Here is a 17,888-nt window from a genome sequence, read left to right as displayed (position 1 = left end):
GAGAGGCAAGCATCAATGCAAAAATGCATGAGAAAAAACATGCCTGGGAATGTTTTTAATCCCTGAGTGATAAGTACTTTTGGTCAAAGTTCACAGTGCAGGAAGTGTTGGAATTCCCTCCGTGGCATTACAATGCTGACTGGACAGGCACAAAATATGTATCTGTTTGGATAGATTTCTGGGACAAAACTCATCTATCCATAACTTCTGTATTTGTTTTAATCTCTAAACGGACTGCTGTCCGTTTGCTATAGTTTACATCGTCATAAATATGGGGCCGTCCGTCCTATTACAATGTGACATTAAATATTAAATATTTGCATAAATTACTTATGTAACTGCTGCTTACAAAATCCTTGTGTCTAAGTTATAGATGTACAAGAAGACAGATTCACATGATAGATTTAATGTGTAAATACCACCAGCATGATTTTAGTAAATTATTGTCTTAAAAGACTCATCCAAAATGTATAGTAGCCCCCTGTCCGTCGCACAGTCAGCAACACCCGTTTTACTCAACTAATGTCTGTCATACTCGTAGAGTTAAGTCAGAATGTGCACTGGACATTCCTGCCATGTGCCCCTCCCTGAGAGTTTGTGCGCAGACTCATTGCTCTCCACTGTCAGGGCAAGGCAGACTGACAGTATGGCGGCGGGATACAGCTGGAAGGATGCTACTGTCGCCCGTGATGTGTCTTTCGCCATCAGAATGTGAATGGATTATTGACGTTCAAGTACAAGGATATAGCTACAAAGGCCTGTCGCCGTAAACTCCAAGATGGCCAGGCTCGCCGACTACTTCGTGGTGGTCGGTTACGACCTCGATAAGAGAGGTGAGGTTTGAATGCTAGCTACATACATGCTACAAAATGCTAGCGTATTAGCTAGTACGGTGCAGCACTGTGATAAACAGGAGGCGGAGGAGAGGGAGGCGGGGACGGGCTCGGGACGGGACGGGACAAAACGGCTTCCCACAGCTCAGAGGTGTCTGATGGGGCATAGCACTGAACTATAGATCGCGGAGTCAAACGACGGCCCCTTGAGATTAGTCACTTGCGTCGTCCTGTCATGTCAAACTACGAGAAACAAATTGAGTAAAAGCGTGCATGTTCATATTTTGCTGGAATGCATAACTGTAACACACAAATGTAAATAACCACGTAAGTTAACTTGCCAATATTGAAAGCGAACTTGCTAGCCAAAGCTTTAGCAACATAGCTAACAAGGCTACTCCTGCAGCTAACTAGCCCGCGAGTGGTGTCTATATCAGACTGGCTTAGCTATAGTGGCTACACATTTATTAATTAGGCACTGTGCACATTTTTAAAACCGCTTCAAGATTCAGATAAATGTGTTGTTCGGTATATTAATCTTAACGAAGTGGCCAGAATTGACACTTCATCCTTCCTAGCAGGCATCTACTGTGTAGTATGACACATTACGAAGTTTGTCAATCTTTGTGTTTGAATGTCTTGATAGTTTGCAAACATGTTGTGTTTGTTATTTGTAACCTGTGTGTTCAATCTTTATACATGTTGGTGGATTTCTTTGTTTCTGTTTGTGGAGATTAACCTAGAAGGGTTTGCCCCTCCCCGAGACCCCTTCACACAGCAGCCAGAATGGAGACCAGCTCAGCTTTCCTCCTGTTGTGTTGTTGGGACGATGACTGTTTAGGACCGTTATCTGACGCTCCCCCCTGTTTGTGCTGCCCTAGATCCGTGCAGTATAATGGCCCGTTGGCCATGAAATATTCAAGCCGCCTTATCCAAAGAAAGCATGTAGCTAGTTTAAAACGTGTAACGTGTAGTCTTTTATTTATAGACTGGATTTCTCTATGATTTATTCAGAAGTAGCATGGAGAAAATTGCAACATGACAAGCTTTCTGCATCGTAAAAACAAGCAACAACTGGCATTGCTTTTTGGCAAATTAACAAGGTTGTACAATGAACAGTAGTGTTTTTGCATGCGCTTATTGCATGTTTGTTTGATGGGGCAAATACGTGCAGGTTCGGCAGGATGCTATGATGTGGACGCTGCACACGCTGCAGAAACTCTCCTTCCTGTTTCTACCCTGCTGTTCTGTACTGAATTCCAGCCCTGTAAAGCATCTGGAAGCCAGACATTAAAGACCAAGCACTGAGATGATCAAGGCTCTCAGTCTCATAAACGGATCACTCAGGGGCGATGATGATCTTTTAGCTGCTTACAACTGTATTCTGCTACCATATGTTTCCTTTTCTCAACATCCAGAGTCGTGACTCGTTACCTTAAGTGGATGTAGCCTACTTCTGCGAATCGATACTGTGGCTTGATATGGTTTAATCGGTGTGGCTGATCTCTACTTTTTCAAGCTTGGTGCTGTTTTTTAAGTGTTGTGTCGGCCCAGGGGCACTGTGGCATTAAAGGCCTAATTAAAGACAGGTGATGGCAGTGGCCCGTTCAAACATATGTGTTTTGACTGTCAGATAGACGGCATAGAACATTTCACAGGCAAGGAAGGCAATCTAGAAGTGACATCAGTGTTTGGCAAGCTTGTCCTGTCTTCTGACACTGTCTGTACCTACACAGTGTTGGGGCATGTCTTTCCCACCTGCTGCAACAGTTAAACCCCATTTGTCACACAGTCAGTGACTGTTAATATTGTGCCTGTGAACACATCCTTGCTCTTTAAGATGGAGACCTGAGAGCTGTGCCTTCGGATGCTATTCATGCTCTCTGCTAGCCATTTGTGTGTCCGGTTTCATACTTTGAGCTCACCCCAGACACTTACCACTTGGATACACCCTGGTCAGATCCAAGATGGCTACTTGCAGTGGGGGATTAACACTCAGTTACAGGGGTGTGGTTCTCCTAGCTGGGATTTCTGGTGAAACTGTGCTCCATGTTGACCTGTTTTGACAGCAAACTCCCCCCCCCCCACTGGGCTAAGAACCCGTCGACGAATCGGATGCTCCGTCCACTGGACTCGTGGACCAAACAGGAAATGGGAGAGAGGACCCAAGAGAGAAGTGTTTAGAGCGAGAATCCAGATTGTCCTTCTGTGCATATCAAGGGTTTCTGCAAAAGCTGAGGAAGAGGGTGTGTGCGTCTTTAAAGTGGCCTAAACTAAAGCAGCCACTATGGTTTCGAAGAAGTTTATCCCAATACACACACACACACGCACGCGCACACACACACACACTGGTCTACATTCTGTCGTCCTCTCTCCTCTCGTAGCGGTAGCGCCTCAGCTCAGCTCGGGGTTGGGGGAGTGTTTCTGTATGGCTGTTGTGGTCTAAACAGAATGCAGGCAGAGCAGTTGTTTTTCATCTTGGAGTGACAGCTCTGGCAGAGAGAGCTTGACAAGAGCACACTGCTCACAACAGCTTCCATTAACCAGTCAGCTGCCCACCAGGCCAGAGTCAGCCACCCACCCAGCCAGACAGGCAGACAGACAGACAGACAGACAGGCAGACAGCCCTCTGTTTGGCATTGGGAGCTAGAGGATGAACCCATTCTCCTGGGACACTGTCTGGGACTGATGCTGAGGAAGCCAATTGAAACCCAGCAATTTTGCAAGACAACTGTGTTCATACAGACTGAGCTAGCGTTCATACAGACTGAGCTAGCGTTCATACAGACTGAGCTAGCGTTCATACAGACTGAGCTAGCGTTCATACAGACTGAGCTAGCGTTCTTGGAAAGTGGTGTGTGCGTGTCATCAGGGGGTTTCACAGGGCCCTTCAGACTGGTTGGTGTGTTGAGGCTTGTGTAGGGGAGAGGGGCCAGAGTCTTAATGCTTCAGGCAGAGGAAGAGAGCAGACAAGACGGGGAGAGATTGGAGGGAGGACTGGGGAAGGAGGGAGGACTGGGGAAGGGAGGAGGGCTGGGGAAGGGAGGAGGGCTGGGGAAGGGAGGAGGGCTGGTGATGTGTGCCAGTGATGCCCGTCTGTGGCCTGCCACTTCCTCTCTGGTTGCAGAGCAGAGCTGCACACACTCTGGCCCTCCAGAAATAGCCCTCACAATCTGTCTTTCATACGGGACGGAGGGGTGCTGGAAGAAGGACTGTGTGTGTGTGTGGCTGTGTGAATTCATGTTTTTTTTTTCTTTCGCCCTTATAAACGTTTATTATTCCAATGTGTGTGTGTGTGTGTGTGCCTGCACGACCATGCGTGTGCATGAATAATTCCCTGTCTGTGGGACTGTTTAGTATGTTTCAATGGTACCAGTGGCCACACTGCTGTGAACAGCCACCCGCTACACTTGAGGTGACAATGCACTGGCTGTTGACTGCTCTTAACCAGTGATGCCCCAATGAGACTTTGACCTGCAGGTCTCTCTTTCTGTGTGTGTGTGTGTGTCAGATATCCATACTGAGCAGGACTGGCAGGCTGTCACTCTACTGGTGCTCGAGTGTCAGAGATGCTGGCCATGCAGAGCTGATGCCAGACCCATGAGCTGTGTTAGAGCTTTCTGTCTGCTGGAATCAATGCTCCTTATTCATGGAGGCAGACGACTGCCTCAAGGCCCTGCCGTCTGCCCTCATTCTTGCTCCTGAGATACAGAACACACACACGCACACATACACTCTTATCTATCTCCATTTCCAACACCCAACGCACAGTAAGCGATGTGTGCTGCATGGGCAGTCTTGATGATGAGAGTCGCAAGGCTAGCAGTGCTCTGCTCCCCAGGGGCACTGGAGGTCAGCTCGCAGTCACACTGTCGGGGGTCATGGAGTGGTAGTGAGGGATGACCCAATGCTAGAACCATGCTTTGATGGTTCTCCATGGAATTTGGAGAATTCCTACCCCCTACTCAGCTGTCGTCCCCCCCCCCCCCCCCCCCACACACACACACACCCCGGCCACCCCATATGCCCCTCCGGACCCTGGCAATCCAGTTCCCAGTCAGCCCAAGGGGGTTAACGGAGTAATCGTTCAAATCCCCCCCAGGGTAATTGAGTGGTGGCACTAGATTATGTCTGTTGGCCTTTCTCCCTGCCCTTCCCCCCCTGGTCATCATAGACTGTCTCAGAATGAAAGGAATAATAATCTCGTCGGTACCCCACTGGGTTAGTTTTTTTTCCCCTAATCTGGCATATTGATTGGTCAAAGAATGCTGGGGAATGGCTGCTCATTGGTCCTAGCCAGGGAAGGATGCCCCTTTCAAAGGGCAGTGGCAGGGATTTGTTCCCTGTTCCCCCCTCCCCCTCTGCAGACCTCAGGTTCAGAAGTATCAGAATTACAGATTATTGCTTCTCTTCCACCTCACCCTTGAATGCATGTCTTTAACACTGACCCACCAGTTTCAGGACCAATTTCTGACCCTCTCGTGGTCTTAGGCATTGACTTGGTGAACATCATTTAGACTTTTTATGGGGTGTTTTGCTTGATGAATGTATTGGTTGGGACGGCTCATTAGGGTAAGGGCCAGTGCTCTGTGACACTGGATCATCCTGAAGGACTCTTTCCTGTGAGGTCTGTGAAGAGCTGATGTGATGCAGTGGCCCCCTTGTGACTTTTGGACCAGAGATGAACCTGTAACCTCCCGAACCTGACACACAGCGTCAAGGGAACAGCCGACCAATTAGGAAGGGAATGGGATTGCTGTTGGGGGACGGTGAGATGGGAGTCAATGAGGGAGCGAGGCATAAAGGGAGATTAGGGGCTGATTGCTTCAATCCATTGTGTTTCAATTTCCTAAGCCCCGCCCACTCGGAGGCTGTTGCGTGTCTCAGAGGGGCCTGTTGGGACTGCTTGTCATCCGCCCAACACATATTTTGACTCTGAGGAAACACTCTTGGTCAATGCCCTTAACCACTGTAATTCCTCTCATAGTTCTCCCTTCAGACACTCCTGATCTGACCAGGCTTGTATTTAGTCTAGCCTAACACAGTTAACTATCCTTGTGCAGGTAACTGACCTAACACAGTTTGTAGCAGGGTCTCTTTACCACCAGACTGCCATGGCGTCGTAGATGCTAACATGTTAAAGTGACTTATGATTCCAGTTCCGATGCGAGTCTTGCGCATGTGTCTGTCAGTCTCACCTCATGCCGAGGTGTGGGTTGTCTTCTCTTTCCCTCTCTGTCTGGATGCAGCTGTGGGAGCAGTTAGCTGTCTAGCTAGCCGAGCTAAGCTACCTGGCCCTGGTCCGTCACCACTCATGTGTGCTGCTCTGTGCTGCTAGCCAGCTGGTGTCTGAATGGGTGAATTTGAACGGTGATTCATCAATGTGATGCAGATCATTGTTCCAACATCAGCTGCCCTGAACCTCGGTCAATCCCAGCTGTCTCTGGATCAGTGCTTAGAGGAAGGCATAACGTGTGGTTGCCAAACACTTCACTGTATAAGCATACAAAACAGAGTCGATCTTTCAAGGCTAATATTTATTTGACACTGTTTGAAATGCAAGGCATTTTTGTAATAATGCCGTTTGCAACCAAAGTTCCTGAAAGATCTACAAGGTTCTGGTCATAGTCAAGCAGGTTGCCACAGCTAACTGTGTGGGAGGCGACGGAAATTACAGGCCTAGACAGACATGCACACACACCACTGCAAAAGGAACCAAGACACAAAACCTCACAACAACCAGGTTTGTTTATTTGGTAGGCCAAACTTGGACGTCTGACAATCAGACCAAGGAGAAACTGTGGAGTTCTAGGGAACACTCTCTCCCTTTCTGTATTTCCTCTCTTGGAAAGACAGTTTTTTGTGCAGTGGGGGGAGTCGTTCAGAGGGGTGGGAGGGGCTTGTGGAAGGGGTATTAGTTTTGCAGGAAGGATGTGAGTTTGTTGAAGAGCTTTTTGCACAAAGAAAATGTCCCTCATGGTCACCCGGGCAACGGCGGTTGCCAGATGGAGCCTTTTTCACCCCCCGTCTGGTCTCTGGACACGCGGGTTGCTTGTCGCATGGATTTCGGCATTCATTAAGCGTAGCATTTTATTTGCGCCAACTGTCTTATAGCAAATTTGGAGCAAATCTTAAAGTCAAACAAGTGCATTGATTTTCTTCCTTCTCTCATCCAGAGGACTGATGTGTACATCTACACACCCTGTGTGCGTGAGCCAAGAGAGGCAATGGTCTGGCCTAGTACACTGCTGCATTCAATCAGAGAAAGTGACTCACTCTCACTCGACCCGTATAAAATATCAACTCTGCTCTGTGTGTGTGTGTGTGTACACGTACGTGCACGTTTGTTTGTCTGTTTGCGTGGCCCGCGATTGTTTTGTGTGTGAGCGTATCACAGAGAAGGACAGTGTCCTCAGTGGGTGTGGTGATTGGCTTGGATATGATATCATCTAAGTGGGGTGTTTTTTTGCCTGCACTGACTTCAGTTGCCTGTTCAAAGAGAAAGGGAGAAAGTGAGCTTTGTGCATTCATCAGATACTCACTTATCTCTCCCTCTGTGGTGGAGGCTCAGAGCCTAAAGGTCGCTGGCTGATAGCTGGAAGGAACCACACGAACGGTGTACACATCTGAGTCCCAAACTCCCTGTGTCGGTGAATACATGCCCATGTTTGTCATATCTAACTGAGCTATGTAAAGTGAGGTCATGACAGTTATGGCTCCATGGCAACCTGCTTCTTGACAGCTTGCGTCAGACCAGACACACACACACACACACACACACAGAGCTAACTTTGTCTTCTGAATTTGGGTAACCAGGGAAACTGTCCGCAGTCGTGTCAGTGTGGTTTGGATACTTGCTAAAGTGAAATTGTGTTTGAGGATGGATTAGTTTGAGTATCATGTTGCGCCCTTCCATACAGACTGTCCCTGTCTGTTTCAGCTAACTCAGCTGGGTCTCCCATAACCTGCTCACCTAACCCACCTGACCCACAGCCATTACAGTGTTTCCTCTAGGATTCTTTTTAGCAGCGGGGGCAGGTACCCAAAGACGCGCGCACACACACAATCTCAACTGCAGTGTGAAGCATATGTCCGGGCTATTCTCCGACAGGCACTCTAACAATCACTGCTGATAGATGGCCTAAAATGTTGTACAGCCTTATTTCTATTACTGTGGCGGCAGCCAGCCACGGCTAGCGGAAACATTGCAGTAGCCATTAGCCATATTAGAACAACTCGACCAACCTCGGATCAAGGTCTTGAATGGGGCCCATCCCTACTGATCATGCAAATAGCCTTATAGTTGCACCCTGGGCTAGTGCCATAGAATTTATCTACTACCGGTATCTACACCATATATAGTTGAAACTGAGGCCTGAGTGCGACACTGGTGTGTGTGTGTGGCGGTGGCTGTGGTCGACATCACCGCTACATAGTTCTGTATTGACTTCAAACAGCTGAAGAAGCACCTCATTATCACGGGTTCAGACAGACACACCAGACGTGTCAGGTGGCTGGTGTGGGCCGTCTCTGTCAGGAGACGCTAGCTTCCTCCTCCTGTGGATAGAGAATGTCTCGTACCACAGGACTCGTATGCACACCTGACTGCAGCCCCAAAATGGCCGCCGCCAAGTTCATCCGCGGCGCACAGTTTCAGTTCACCTCCGTCTGGTTTCATTTTGACGCGGGTCTTTCGGGGACGTACCGATCATAAAGCAGCCGGCCTTTAATGGTACTTAGGGGGTTTTCGAACATGTGTTTGTCCGTGAGGAGACAGTGTTTCCGCTATGTTGATTTGGGGGGGGGGGGGGGGGGGGGGGGGGGGGTCAGACAGACCTGCCCCCACTGCTAAAAAAAATCCTAGAGGAAACACTGGGAGATGATCTGGGCGTCAGGTCTGAATTCTAGTGCTTGAGTTCCCACGACCCTTGTTAAATATGTGAACTCTCACCTAAAGAGGCACAAGATTGTGCAAGACATGTCCTGGTGCATGCCTACCTCCTGGAACGTGGCAGAGTCCCGTGTTCCCTCTCCGCCAAAGTTCCATCTCTCACTAGCTTTGGAATTGAAACCGGCAAACAAACAGTGTAATCGTGGTCCCAAGGTCTGTAACGGTGCTAAACACCAGCCTCCATGCCCACTTTATCTTGGACGGCCACAATGTCAGCCCAGACCTATGTGAACCTTCACCAGCTCCCTGTGCCAGGGCCCAGGCATGTCTCCCTGCAGTGTTCCCTCTAGGATTTTTCTTTATGAAGTGGGGGGGGCAGGTCTGTCCGAAGGTTAATGTAATAGTCTAATAGCTAATGTAATATTGGACATATTTTCGTCCTATTTCCCCTAAAGCAATAAGGTTAGGCTACTTAAAGAGACCTCATGCCTGATAGTCGGCCTATCATTTCGTACAGCCCTATTTCTGATACCGTGGCAGCAGAAATGCAGGGGGCCGCCACGGCAAAACCAACATAGCGGAAACACTGTCCCAGGCATGAGAAGCAGTCTGTCCTGGTGGAGCACAATGGTATACTTCTAGATATAGCACAGACATTTTGTGGGGGGGGGGGGGGAGGTAGGGGGGTGGGGGGGGCATTAGGCAAGGGCTATCTGATGTAACATCTCAGTAATGGTCTGCTGAATAACACATCATGAAAGACACTCATCTGTATCCCCGAGGATGCATGGATTGTTGGCAGTGCCCCTTCAGGCATATCTGCTGTGTTTGCGTGTGGAGCGAATGGCTAAAGGGAGGCCTAGCGTACTTGCTGTTGTGCTTGATGCCCGTGTGAAAACCACCCCCCTGCTGTAGGTAGGCATGACGGAGATGCTGGGGGAGGCGTTTCAGGGTTTGAAAGCAGCCCAATCCCCCACAGAGCCAGCACACTGGGAGCCATTAGCATCACCTCCAAAACACTAAGAGCATCCCAGAGCTCAACTGTGTGTGTGTGTGTAAGGGTGTGCTGCTTGCATGTGCATGTCCTTGCTCGTGTGTATTTATTAATGGACTGGACTTCCTAAGAGGCTGTTAGTTCTGTATGGCTGAGTCAGCCACAGAAATTTCCGGAAACTCCCAAGAACTCTCTTCTGGAACGGCAGGCCCGGTCATTGTGCCCGGGCAGGCTGGCTCCCACAGCCAGCGCCGAGGTCCCCATCTGGATCATGGTGGTGTCGGAGAGACAGAGGTGGCAGGAAGGATGGAGAGCAGAGGAACGCTCTGATGGCTAGATTGTGACAGCGTGTGTGCACTTTGGCCTTTTGTGTGTGCGTGTGTGTGTGTGTGCATGCAAGCACTTGTGTGTGTGTGTCTCAAGCAGACTATTTGGCTGGTGTCAGGATCCAGGGCTATGTCTATTCCGATGCCCTGCTGGCTGGCTATGTACCCTGTACAGCAGCAGGATTATCTCCACCCAGCCCAATGACACACTGATAACATGGACACATCAGTCCTGTTCCAGACAGTTTCTGCTTTGAGTGGGGGTGTATTTGTGTATATTTGTGTCTGTGAGTATTCTCTGTGTACTTCCGTATTTGCGTGACCTATCTATTTATGGTATGAATTGTAGTTTGATGAACACCATGCTGTTGTACACCCATGGTTGTTTGGGGGTGGCAGGTGAGGTTGGATGGCCTGGTGACTGGGGCCTGAGCAGGTGAGGTTGGATGGCTTGGTGACTGGGGCCTGAGCAGGGGAGGTTGGATGGCCTGGTGACTGGTGCCTGAGCAGGTGAGGTTGGATGGCGTGGTGACTGGGGCCTGGGATCTTGAGTCAGTGCAGTGCAAACACAGGAGGGAACATGAGCAGAGTCACGTGTGGAGACACAACACGGGTGTGTCTCACCGACTTTCAGCGTTGCCTGCTATTCTATGGTCACCTGACTCGTTTTTCGACTACCCTTTTATGCCTCCTACGTGCTTATGTACACATACAAACACACACAGTAAAGCTTTGGCACCAGAAGGACAACAATTTGAAGCCATTAAACTAAAGCTTCACAATTATGGCCAAAATGATAATCACGATTATTTTGATCAATATTGAGATCACGATTAATTAGCATGATTATTTGTTGATTTTAACCAAAACACATTTTATTGTCACATCGGCTCATTATAACTGCTTTGACATCCATATTGTGCTAATTCCTGCTCATTTCCAAATATGTGCATCAAAATAAAATAGGTCCCAAAATACAGTGCATCTCCTTAAAGAATAAATACAAATAAATACATTTTCAGAAACACACACCTATGTTACGTGCTGGAGCTCACAGATGCAGACCGTTTAGAAATGACACCCACTTCCCTGTTTGGGGTCAGGGGCAGGGTAGGAAATTTACATATTTTTTCACTGACTGAAATCCAGGGGCATTTTTTTAAAAATTGGGGGCACTTTTTGAATCAACATTTAGTCATTTAGCAGACGCTCTTATCCAGAGGGAGTAAGGTGGCTGAGCGGTTAGGGAATCGGGTTAGTAATCGGAAGGTTGACAGTTCAATTCCCAGCCGTGCAAAATGATTTGGTGTCCTTGGGCAAGGCGTTTCACCATACTTGCCTCAGGGGAATGTCCCTGTACTTACTGTAAGTCGCTCTGGATAAGAGCGTCTACTAAATGTAATAATAAGACATTTTACCTTTGTTCAAGATTATAAATGTGCTTATTTAGGCTTACAGTATGAGCAATTTTCATCAAATGGCAATAATAAGACTATTAAGTAGTAGTCTACAGATTCAAATTGTTGTCTTAGATTTATTTGAACAGAAAACATAAATCAGACCATCATATTCAATGTTATCTTATTTCTCTGTGGTTATTAATTGTTATTATTACATTCATTTTTTAACTTTTTTTCAACTGCACACAACTTTCCCCAAATATAGGATTGGTTGTCAACCACAAGATGACAGTTACGAGGATGGGGGGAAAATCATTCACTGACTGCACTCTGTCTAAAGTTAGCGAAGCTAGCTAGCAAGCAAGCAAGCCTTTGTGACTAACGCACTATCAGAGCTAGCTAACGTTAGCTTACTAACGTTAAACTAGCTAAAGCGAACTAAATAATTAACAAATTATTATTATTACTAGTTATCACCGTAGGCGATGGCGTGTTGCTTGGTCGCTGGTGACGAAAGGCCACGTATTTCTTAATGTTTTCGCTCAACTAGATTCAGCAGAAGAATTCGCCTGTGCCGGATTGACAACAACTTTTGCAACTCGTTGTCCACAAGTTCGACATGCTTTGCAAAAAATCGTGTCCACCCCAAGACAATCTAGCTTCCATTGTTCGATGGTCACTGCGAGTGAATTTCATTTTTGGAACCTGAGATTGTGACGGAGATTGTGTTTACTGCTTCCTCAGTTCTCCTCACACTCGCAGTCACTCATAGGTCTGATTAAGAAGCGCTCCATTTTTTTGAACGTTCGGTTCTTTACGCACACGCAAATCAGTCAAGGTGAAAATCAAAAGCATTATAGCAACTGGTCCAGGTCACGATGTTTTTGACAAGTTAATTAAATTATCATTATTATTAGAGGAAATTTTGGGGGCATTTTTTGCCCCTCTCCTAGTGATATCAGGGGCAAAATGATATTTCTTAGGGGCAGTTTTGCCCTTTGCCCTCGTGTATTTCCGACGCTGGTCAGGGGACTCAGGTCCTCTATGGGGTGCATTCTGGGAAACCACAACTTTAGTCTCAGGCTTGGCCCTCCTCCTGACCTTCTAAACAAGCACGCGTCAGGTTTTCACTTCAATACATGTTGTCATACATGTGTCAGTGTGTGTTCAAAACCAGTGGGGCTTGTCGCCATGGTGAGAGCTGGGATAAATTATGGAATGAGTCCCAGTAAATGTAATACGCACAGTAGCATTCCTGCTCCGGTGTTTTACTGGCGCTCGTCATCCGTGTTTGACACCGGAGCTGTTTCAAGTGGTCAGGAACGAAACACAGCTGGTCGGATGAAGAGAGCCTTGAGTGACCAGCGAGATGGGATTCTTCTCACGAGAAAGAGGGGGAGAAAGAGGGAGAGAGAGAGAGGGAGAGAAGGAGAGAGAGAAGGAGAGAGAGAGAGAGAGAGAGAGAGAGAGGGAGAGGGAGAGAGAGAGGGAGAGAGAGAGGGAGAGGGAGACAGAGAGAGAGAGGGAGGGAGGGAGGGAGGGAGGGAGCAAAAGGTTGGATGTGGGAAGAGAAGGGAGGGACACAAGTTGATCCCCCCACCCCCCTCCCTGCAGTTTTGGGAGCTGCCCTACTTTCTGTTTGCGTGTTTGTGACCGCGCCGCTCGTGGGGCGCTCGTTTATTTGTCCTTGGGATAAAAGCCGCTCGGCTCCTTTCTCAGATGGAGCTTTCAGACCAAACTTGGCGGTCTGCTCCTCCAGCCCTCCATGGGTGCAGCTGTGTCAGGCTCAGATCTGCTCCAGCCCAGTGACATGACAGAGGCCTGGTCTGTGTGCAAGCATCGCTTCCAAGCAGGCTGGAAAGCAGGAAAAGCTTCCAAATTGTGTCCGGTTATATAAGCAGGCCATTGTGGCTGAGTTATGATGAGCAGCATAGGGAACGTCCTTGTTAGCCAGCTGTCTGTCTCCCTGTCTGTCTCTCTGTCTATCTGTCTCTCTGTATCTCTGTCTGTCTCTCTGTCAGTCAGTCTCTGTCTGTCTGTCTCTGTCTGGAGGGAAGCAGGGGGCCAGAGATGTAGTGGTTCTCAACCCTGTCCTCAGGGACCCCCTGTCCTGCTTGTTTTAGATGTTTCCCTGTTCCAACACACCTGATTCAAATGCATGTTAGTTACCAGGCTTCTACAGAGCTAGAAAATGACCCTTTTATTTGAATCAGGTGTGTTGGAGCAGGGAAACATCTAAAACATGCAGGACAGGGGGTCCCTGAGGACAGGGTTGAGAACCATTGTTAGAGAACACCTCATCACTGAAAGTTCACTCTTGGTTAACACCCTGTTGTGGGTGTGAGATCACTTGTATAGCTAGCTAAGTGGCTAGTTTGTGTTGACCTTTGAGTGAATGTTTGCAGTTTGTTGATACTAAGTTACGAATGATATAGTAGCTGGTATTGATCCGCAAGAATAAGTTGCAGCAGGCAAGGAAAGGAAATAAGATCTAAGAATAAACAACAGGTTACAAATACTAAATATGCTAATTACAAATACAAGAGTAAAGACTCAATACACAATACCAAACATACACAAGCCTGTGCATGAGGTACAACACAGGGTTGAATCACAGGTTAATACACGTACAAACAACGCAATGCTTGCGACACACAGGGGTAACACACATATATTTCCAACACATACAAGACATACAGAGTTATAAAGTAGATGGGTCACGTCTTTGACCCAACCTGGCCCTGAACATGTTTCTTCCTCTCTCCCCCCCCCCTTTCCCTCTTCCTCCTTTTTCTCCAGGGGGCAGTGAGGGTCAGGGTCGCATTCTCCAGCGCTTCCCTGAAAAAGACTGGGAGGACAACCCCTTCCCACAAGGCATAGAGCTGGTGAGAAGCACACACTCACACACACTCACACACACAATTCAGAAATCAGAATTCATACAGGATTGGTTAATGGATACCCCACTTGTCTCAGAATGAAGTGTACTGTTAATATTAACATTCACACACACTTTGACAACACGTAGTGAGCGATTACTCGATTAGGAATTGAGTTTGCCGTTAATATTTAACTTTCAATATTGTTGCGTTTTATGTACATGAGTAGACGTGGAAAACTTCTCTGAGGCTGTTTGTGTTTTTCCACTGTGGAGGGTAAATTACAGAGCAGGGTCTAGATCAGAGGTGAGTCACACAGAGTACAGTTAGAGCATGTGACACATACCACCCCGTGATGTCACACCAAGCCTGGATGTTCTTCTGTCTCTTTTCACACCTCCCTCAACCGTTCCTTCTACTCACCTCTTGTCACATCACCGCTCCTCTCTGTCTCTCTGTCTCTCTGTCTCTCTGTCTCTCTCTCTCTCTCTCTCTCTCTCTCTCTCTCTCTCTCTCTCTCTCTCTCTCTCTCTCTCTCTCTCTCTCTCTCTCTCTCTCTCTCTCTCTCTCTCTCTCTCTCTCTCTCTCTCTCTCTCTCTCTCTCTCTCTCTCTCTCTCTCTCTCTCTCTCTCTCTCTCTCTCTCTCTCTCTCTCTCTCTCTCTCTCTCTCTCTCTCTCTCTCTCTCTCTCTCTCTCTCTCTGTATCTCTCTCTGTATCTCTCTCTCTGTATCTCTCTCTCTGTATCTCTCTCTCTGTATCTCTCTCTCTCTCTCTCTGTATCTCTGTCTCTCTCTCTCCTCCAGTTCTGTCAGCCTAATGGATGGGAGTTGGTTCCAGAGAGGCTACCCCCGTCGTTCTTTGTATCTGTTCTGACTGACATCAACTCGGAGCGTCACTACTGTGCCTGTTTCACCTTCTGGGAGGGCCTGGACAACCCTCAGGTGAGGAAAGGCCACCCCAACCCTGCCCCCCCCCCCCCCCTCCAAGCCTCTGGGCCTCACAGCTCCACAGGACATGATAGGCTACTTCTCTTCTGCTTTGCTTTAATGATACAAAAAGTCTGACATATGGTTAATAGATTAGTTGAAAGCGGCCTACAAATGTCATCTTTGTCGATACACAAGTTGAAGAAAGTGTGTGTGTGTGTAGTTGCAGAAGGCTGAAGCCAGCGAGGCAGACGAGGATGAAGTGCCAGGAGCGCTTCAGCCAGCCCAGGTCTTCGCCCCCAAGAGCCTGGTCCTGGTGTCCCGCCTCGACCATACCGAAGTGTTCAGGGTAGGACACACACACACATACATACACACACACACATACACGCACACACACCAGATGGGGGGGGGGAAGGTTTGCTGATGCCATGTAGACCCCATGGAGGGGTGCTTGTTCCCTGACTGTGCGCGTGTCCTGTTTAGAACTGCCTGGGCCTGATCTACACCGTGCACGCGGACAGCCTCAAGGTCCCCTTGGAAACGGTGATAGGGAACCTTCTCACGTGTGTCATCCCCATCGCTGGAGGCTCCCAGGTACAGGACACACCCGACCCCACGCACCTCCCCACGCGCGCACACACACACACACACACACACCACACACTCCATGCAACCCGCACCCCACCACGCGCACACACAAGCACACACAACTGTGGTGGACGGTTCATCTAGTTTCCAAGGCAGTTAGCATGCTAGTGTGTTCTAGCATGTTAGCTGGCAGCTAGCGTGTTAGCTTAGCCAGCCTGGTCCAAATGAGGTGGAAGTGTATTGTCCTCTGTGTTCTCTCTTCCTTCCGATGAGATAACGAATGTCGGTATGTAAATGAGTACACACATGTATGTGTGTTTGGATTCCAAACATATTTTCCAACAGTTGCTGAGCAGTAAGCTAAATCTTATAATGCTGTATTTTGAAGTATTAAATCCCTGTTGGGGATTGAAAACAACCGTAGCCATGTCCTCTTACCCACAAACATCTACTGCACAGCACCAGAGCTCAAACCTGACTACTCCTGTGTGTACAGTTTGCCCTCAAACTCAGGTCACCTGCTCTCAATTATCCACACAGGCACACCACTGGATAGTGATCGTGTGTTTGGGCGGTATAAAGCCATGTTGCTGTAACGATGTTTTGTCCTACATATCCCATCCCTTGTGTTACATGTAAATGGATCCCCCTGTTCTGCGTATTGGTTTCTGTGTTCCAGATAAGTGGGTCTCCAGTGTGTAGTTTAGACTCACTTCCTCATGCCCTAGCCTGTGACTGGCTGCTGGGCTGTCTCCAGGTAACGCCTCACTCTGGAAGCTTCTACCAATCAGCCCATGTGGTGCACTTTCAATTTGAATGTTATTTTCATTTATTTTTTACTTATTTTGCTGTAACTCAAAATCATGGTGATTAATGGGACTGATGTTGTTGTATTTATGGCTGGATTTGTTATACCAATCAATCTTAATTGTCTTATTTTTTGTTGTTGTTGCACAAATCAAATTCATTGATGGCACTGCTTTACTGGGTTTTACAGTCTACAGTTGCATCATTATTTACTCTTTCTTAATCAATCTTTTTGGGTTCATGATCTTTTGACCCTTTTACAAATTACTGGAATGATTTGCCTTTGATTTGTTTGTTTCCTGTAGTTTGGAGTGGATCAAATGACATCACTGTAATCACACACACACACACACACAAGCACGGACGCACACACTCACAGTGTTGTTGTGCGCTCCAGTGCTGGGAGACCATATGGGGCAGCAGATGGCCTCCTAGCTGCCTGCCCTGTCTGAAAGAGAGACACGGGACTAATCAGCATTAACACACAAAGGCCCAGACACACTGCACACAGCACACTTTGACACAAAAACATCTTAGACAAAACCAAACCAAAAATCTTGTACACGTACACACACTTTCAGCCGTTCGGTGATGGAGTATAGATAGTTTTTCATTTACTGTCGAATAGGAGTGTCTGTGTGAACACAGTCAGATGTGTGAGGCTGCTTCTAGACTTGTCTCTGAGGTCGCTGCACCAGGGAGGTATCAGACATTAGGCCCCTGCCCCGATCATGTGGCGTCAAACCGCTGTCATACCAACTTGGATCACTGCAGTCTTCCGCAGCAACCCATGATCATCCCGGACTACCTGGCAGCTCTTATCTCACAAGTCAACCTTTAGCACAGATAGCCTGGCCTGTAAAATATGGGCTCTGAAATGTGACCTGCCTCGATCTGATGCTGCGCACACTGGTGTGCGTGCGAGAAAGAGAGAGCATGCACTTATGTTTGAGAGATCGTAGCAAGGCTGAACCTCATGTTTGGAGTGCATGCAAGTGTGAAGACGGTGTTGCTGGCACATGCACGTAGCAAATGTCGGTTTGAGTGGTTGAATTGTGGTTGTAAATCTATACTGTGTCTTCACTGTGACTCTCATTTACCAGCGGGCATTACAGCCCAAGGACACTCTGTCTCGCTGCCAAGAGCTGTCACTGGCTGTTCTCCAGAGAGGCCTTTTCTATCAAACATTCATTGAGAAACAATAAGTCCTTACCATAGGTGTGCACTTTATTCAAATGCC

General features: G+C 47.9%; 1 protein-coding gene across 5 annotated transcripts in view; it reads left to right on the top strand.

Annotated features, from left to right (window-relative positions):
• Positions 1 to 621: 621 nt before the first annotated feature.
• sbf1 (SET binding factor 1) overlaps positions 622 to 17,888 on the top strand; it is a 42,129-nt gene continuing 24,862 nt past the window's right edge. For all 5 annotated transcript variants that reach the window (XM_084701031.1, XM_084701030.1, XM_084701029.1 and 2 more), the window contains exons 1-5: positions 622 to 833; positions 14,244 to 14,329; positions 15,128 to 15,265; positions 15,474 to 15,599; positions 15,737 to 15,847. In XM_084701031.1, the coding sequence (XP_084557157.1) occupies positions 779 to 833; positions 14,244 to 14,329; positions 15,128 to 15,265; positions 15,474 to 15,599; positions 15,737 to 15,847 (516 nt within the window). In that variant the 5' untranslated portion in view covers positions 622 to 778. The remainder of the gene's footprint in view (positions 834 to 14,243; positions 14,330 to 15,127; positions 15,266 to 15,473; positions 15,600 to 15,736; positions 15,848 to 17,888) is intronic.

Source organism: Hypomesus nipponensis, chromosome 7 (genome assembly GCF_054491055.1).
Source record: "Hypomesus nipponensis isolate SF chromosome 7, ASM5449105v1, whole genome shotgun sequence".
Taxonomy (NCBI): domain Eukaryota; kingdom Metazoa; phylum Chordata; class Actinopteri; order Osmeriformes; family Osmeridae; genus Hypomesus; species Hypomesus nipponensis.
The sequence above is the reverse complement of the archived record's forward strand: the minus strand, read 5'-3'. Positions and strand labels throughout refer to the sequence as shown.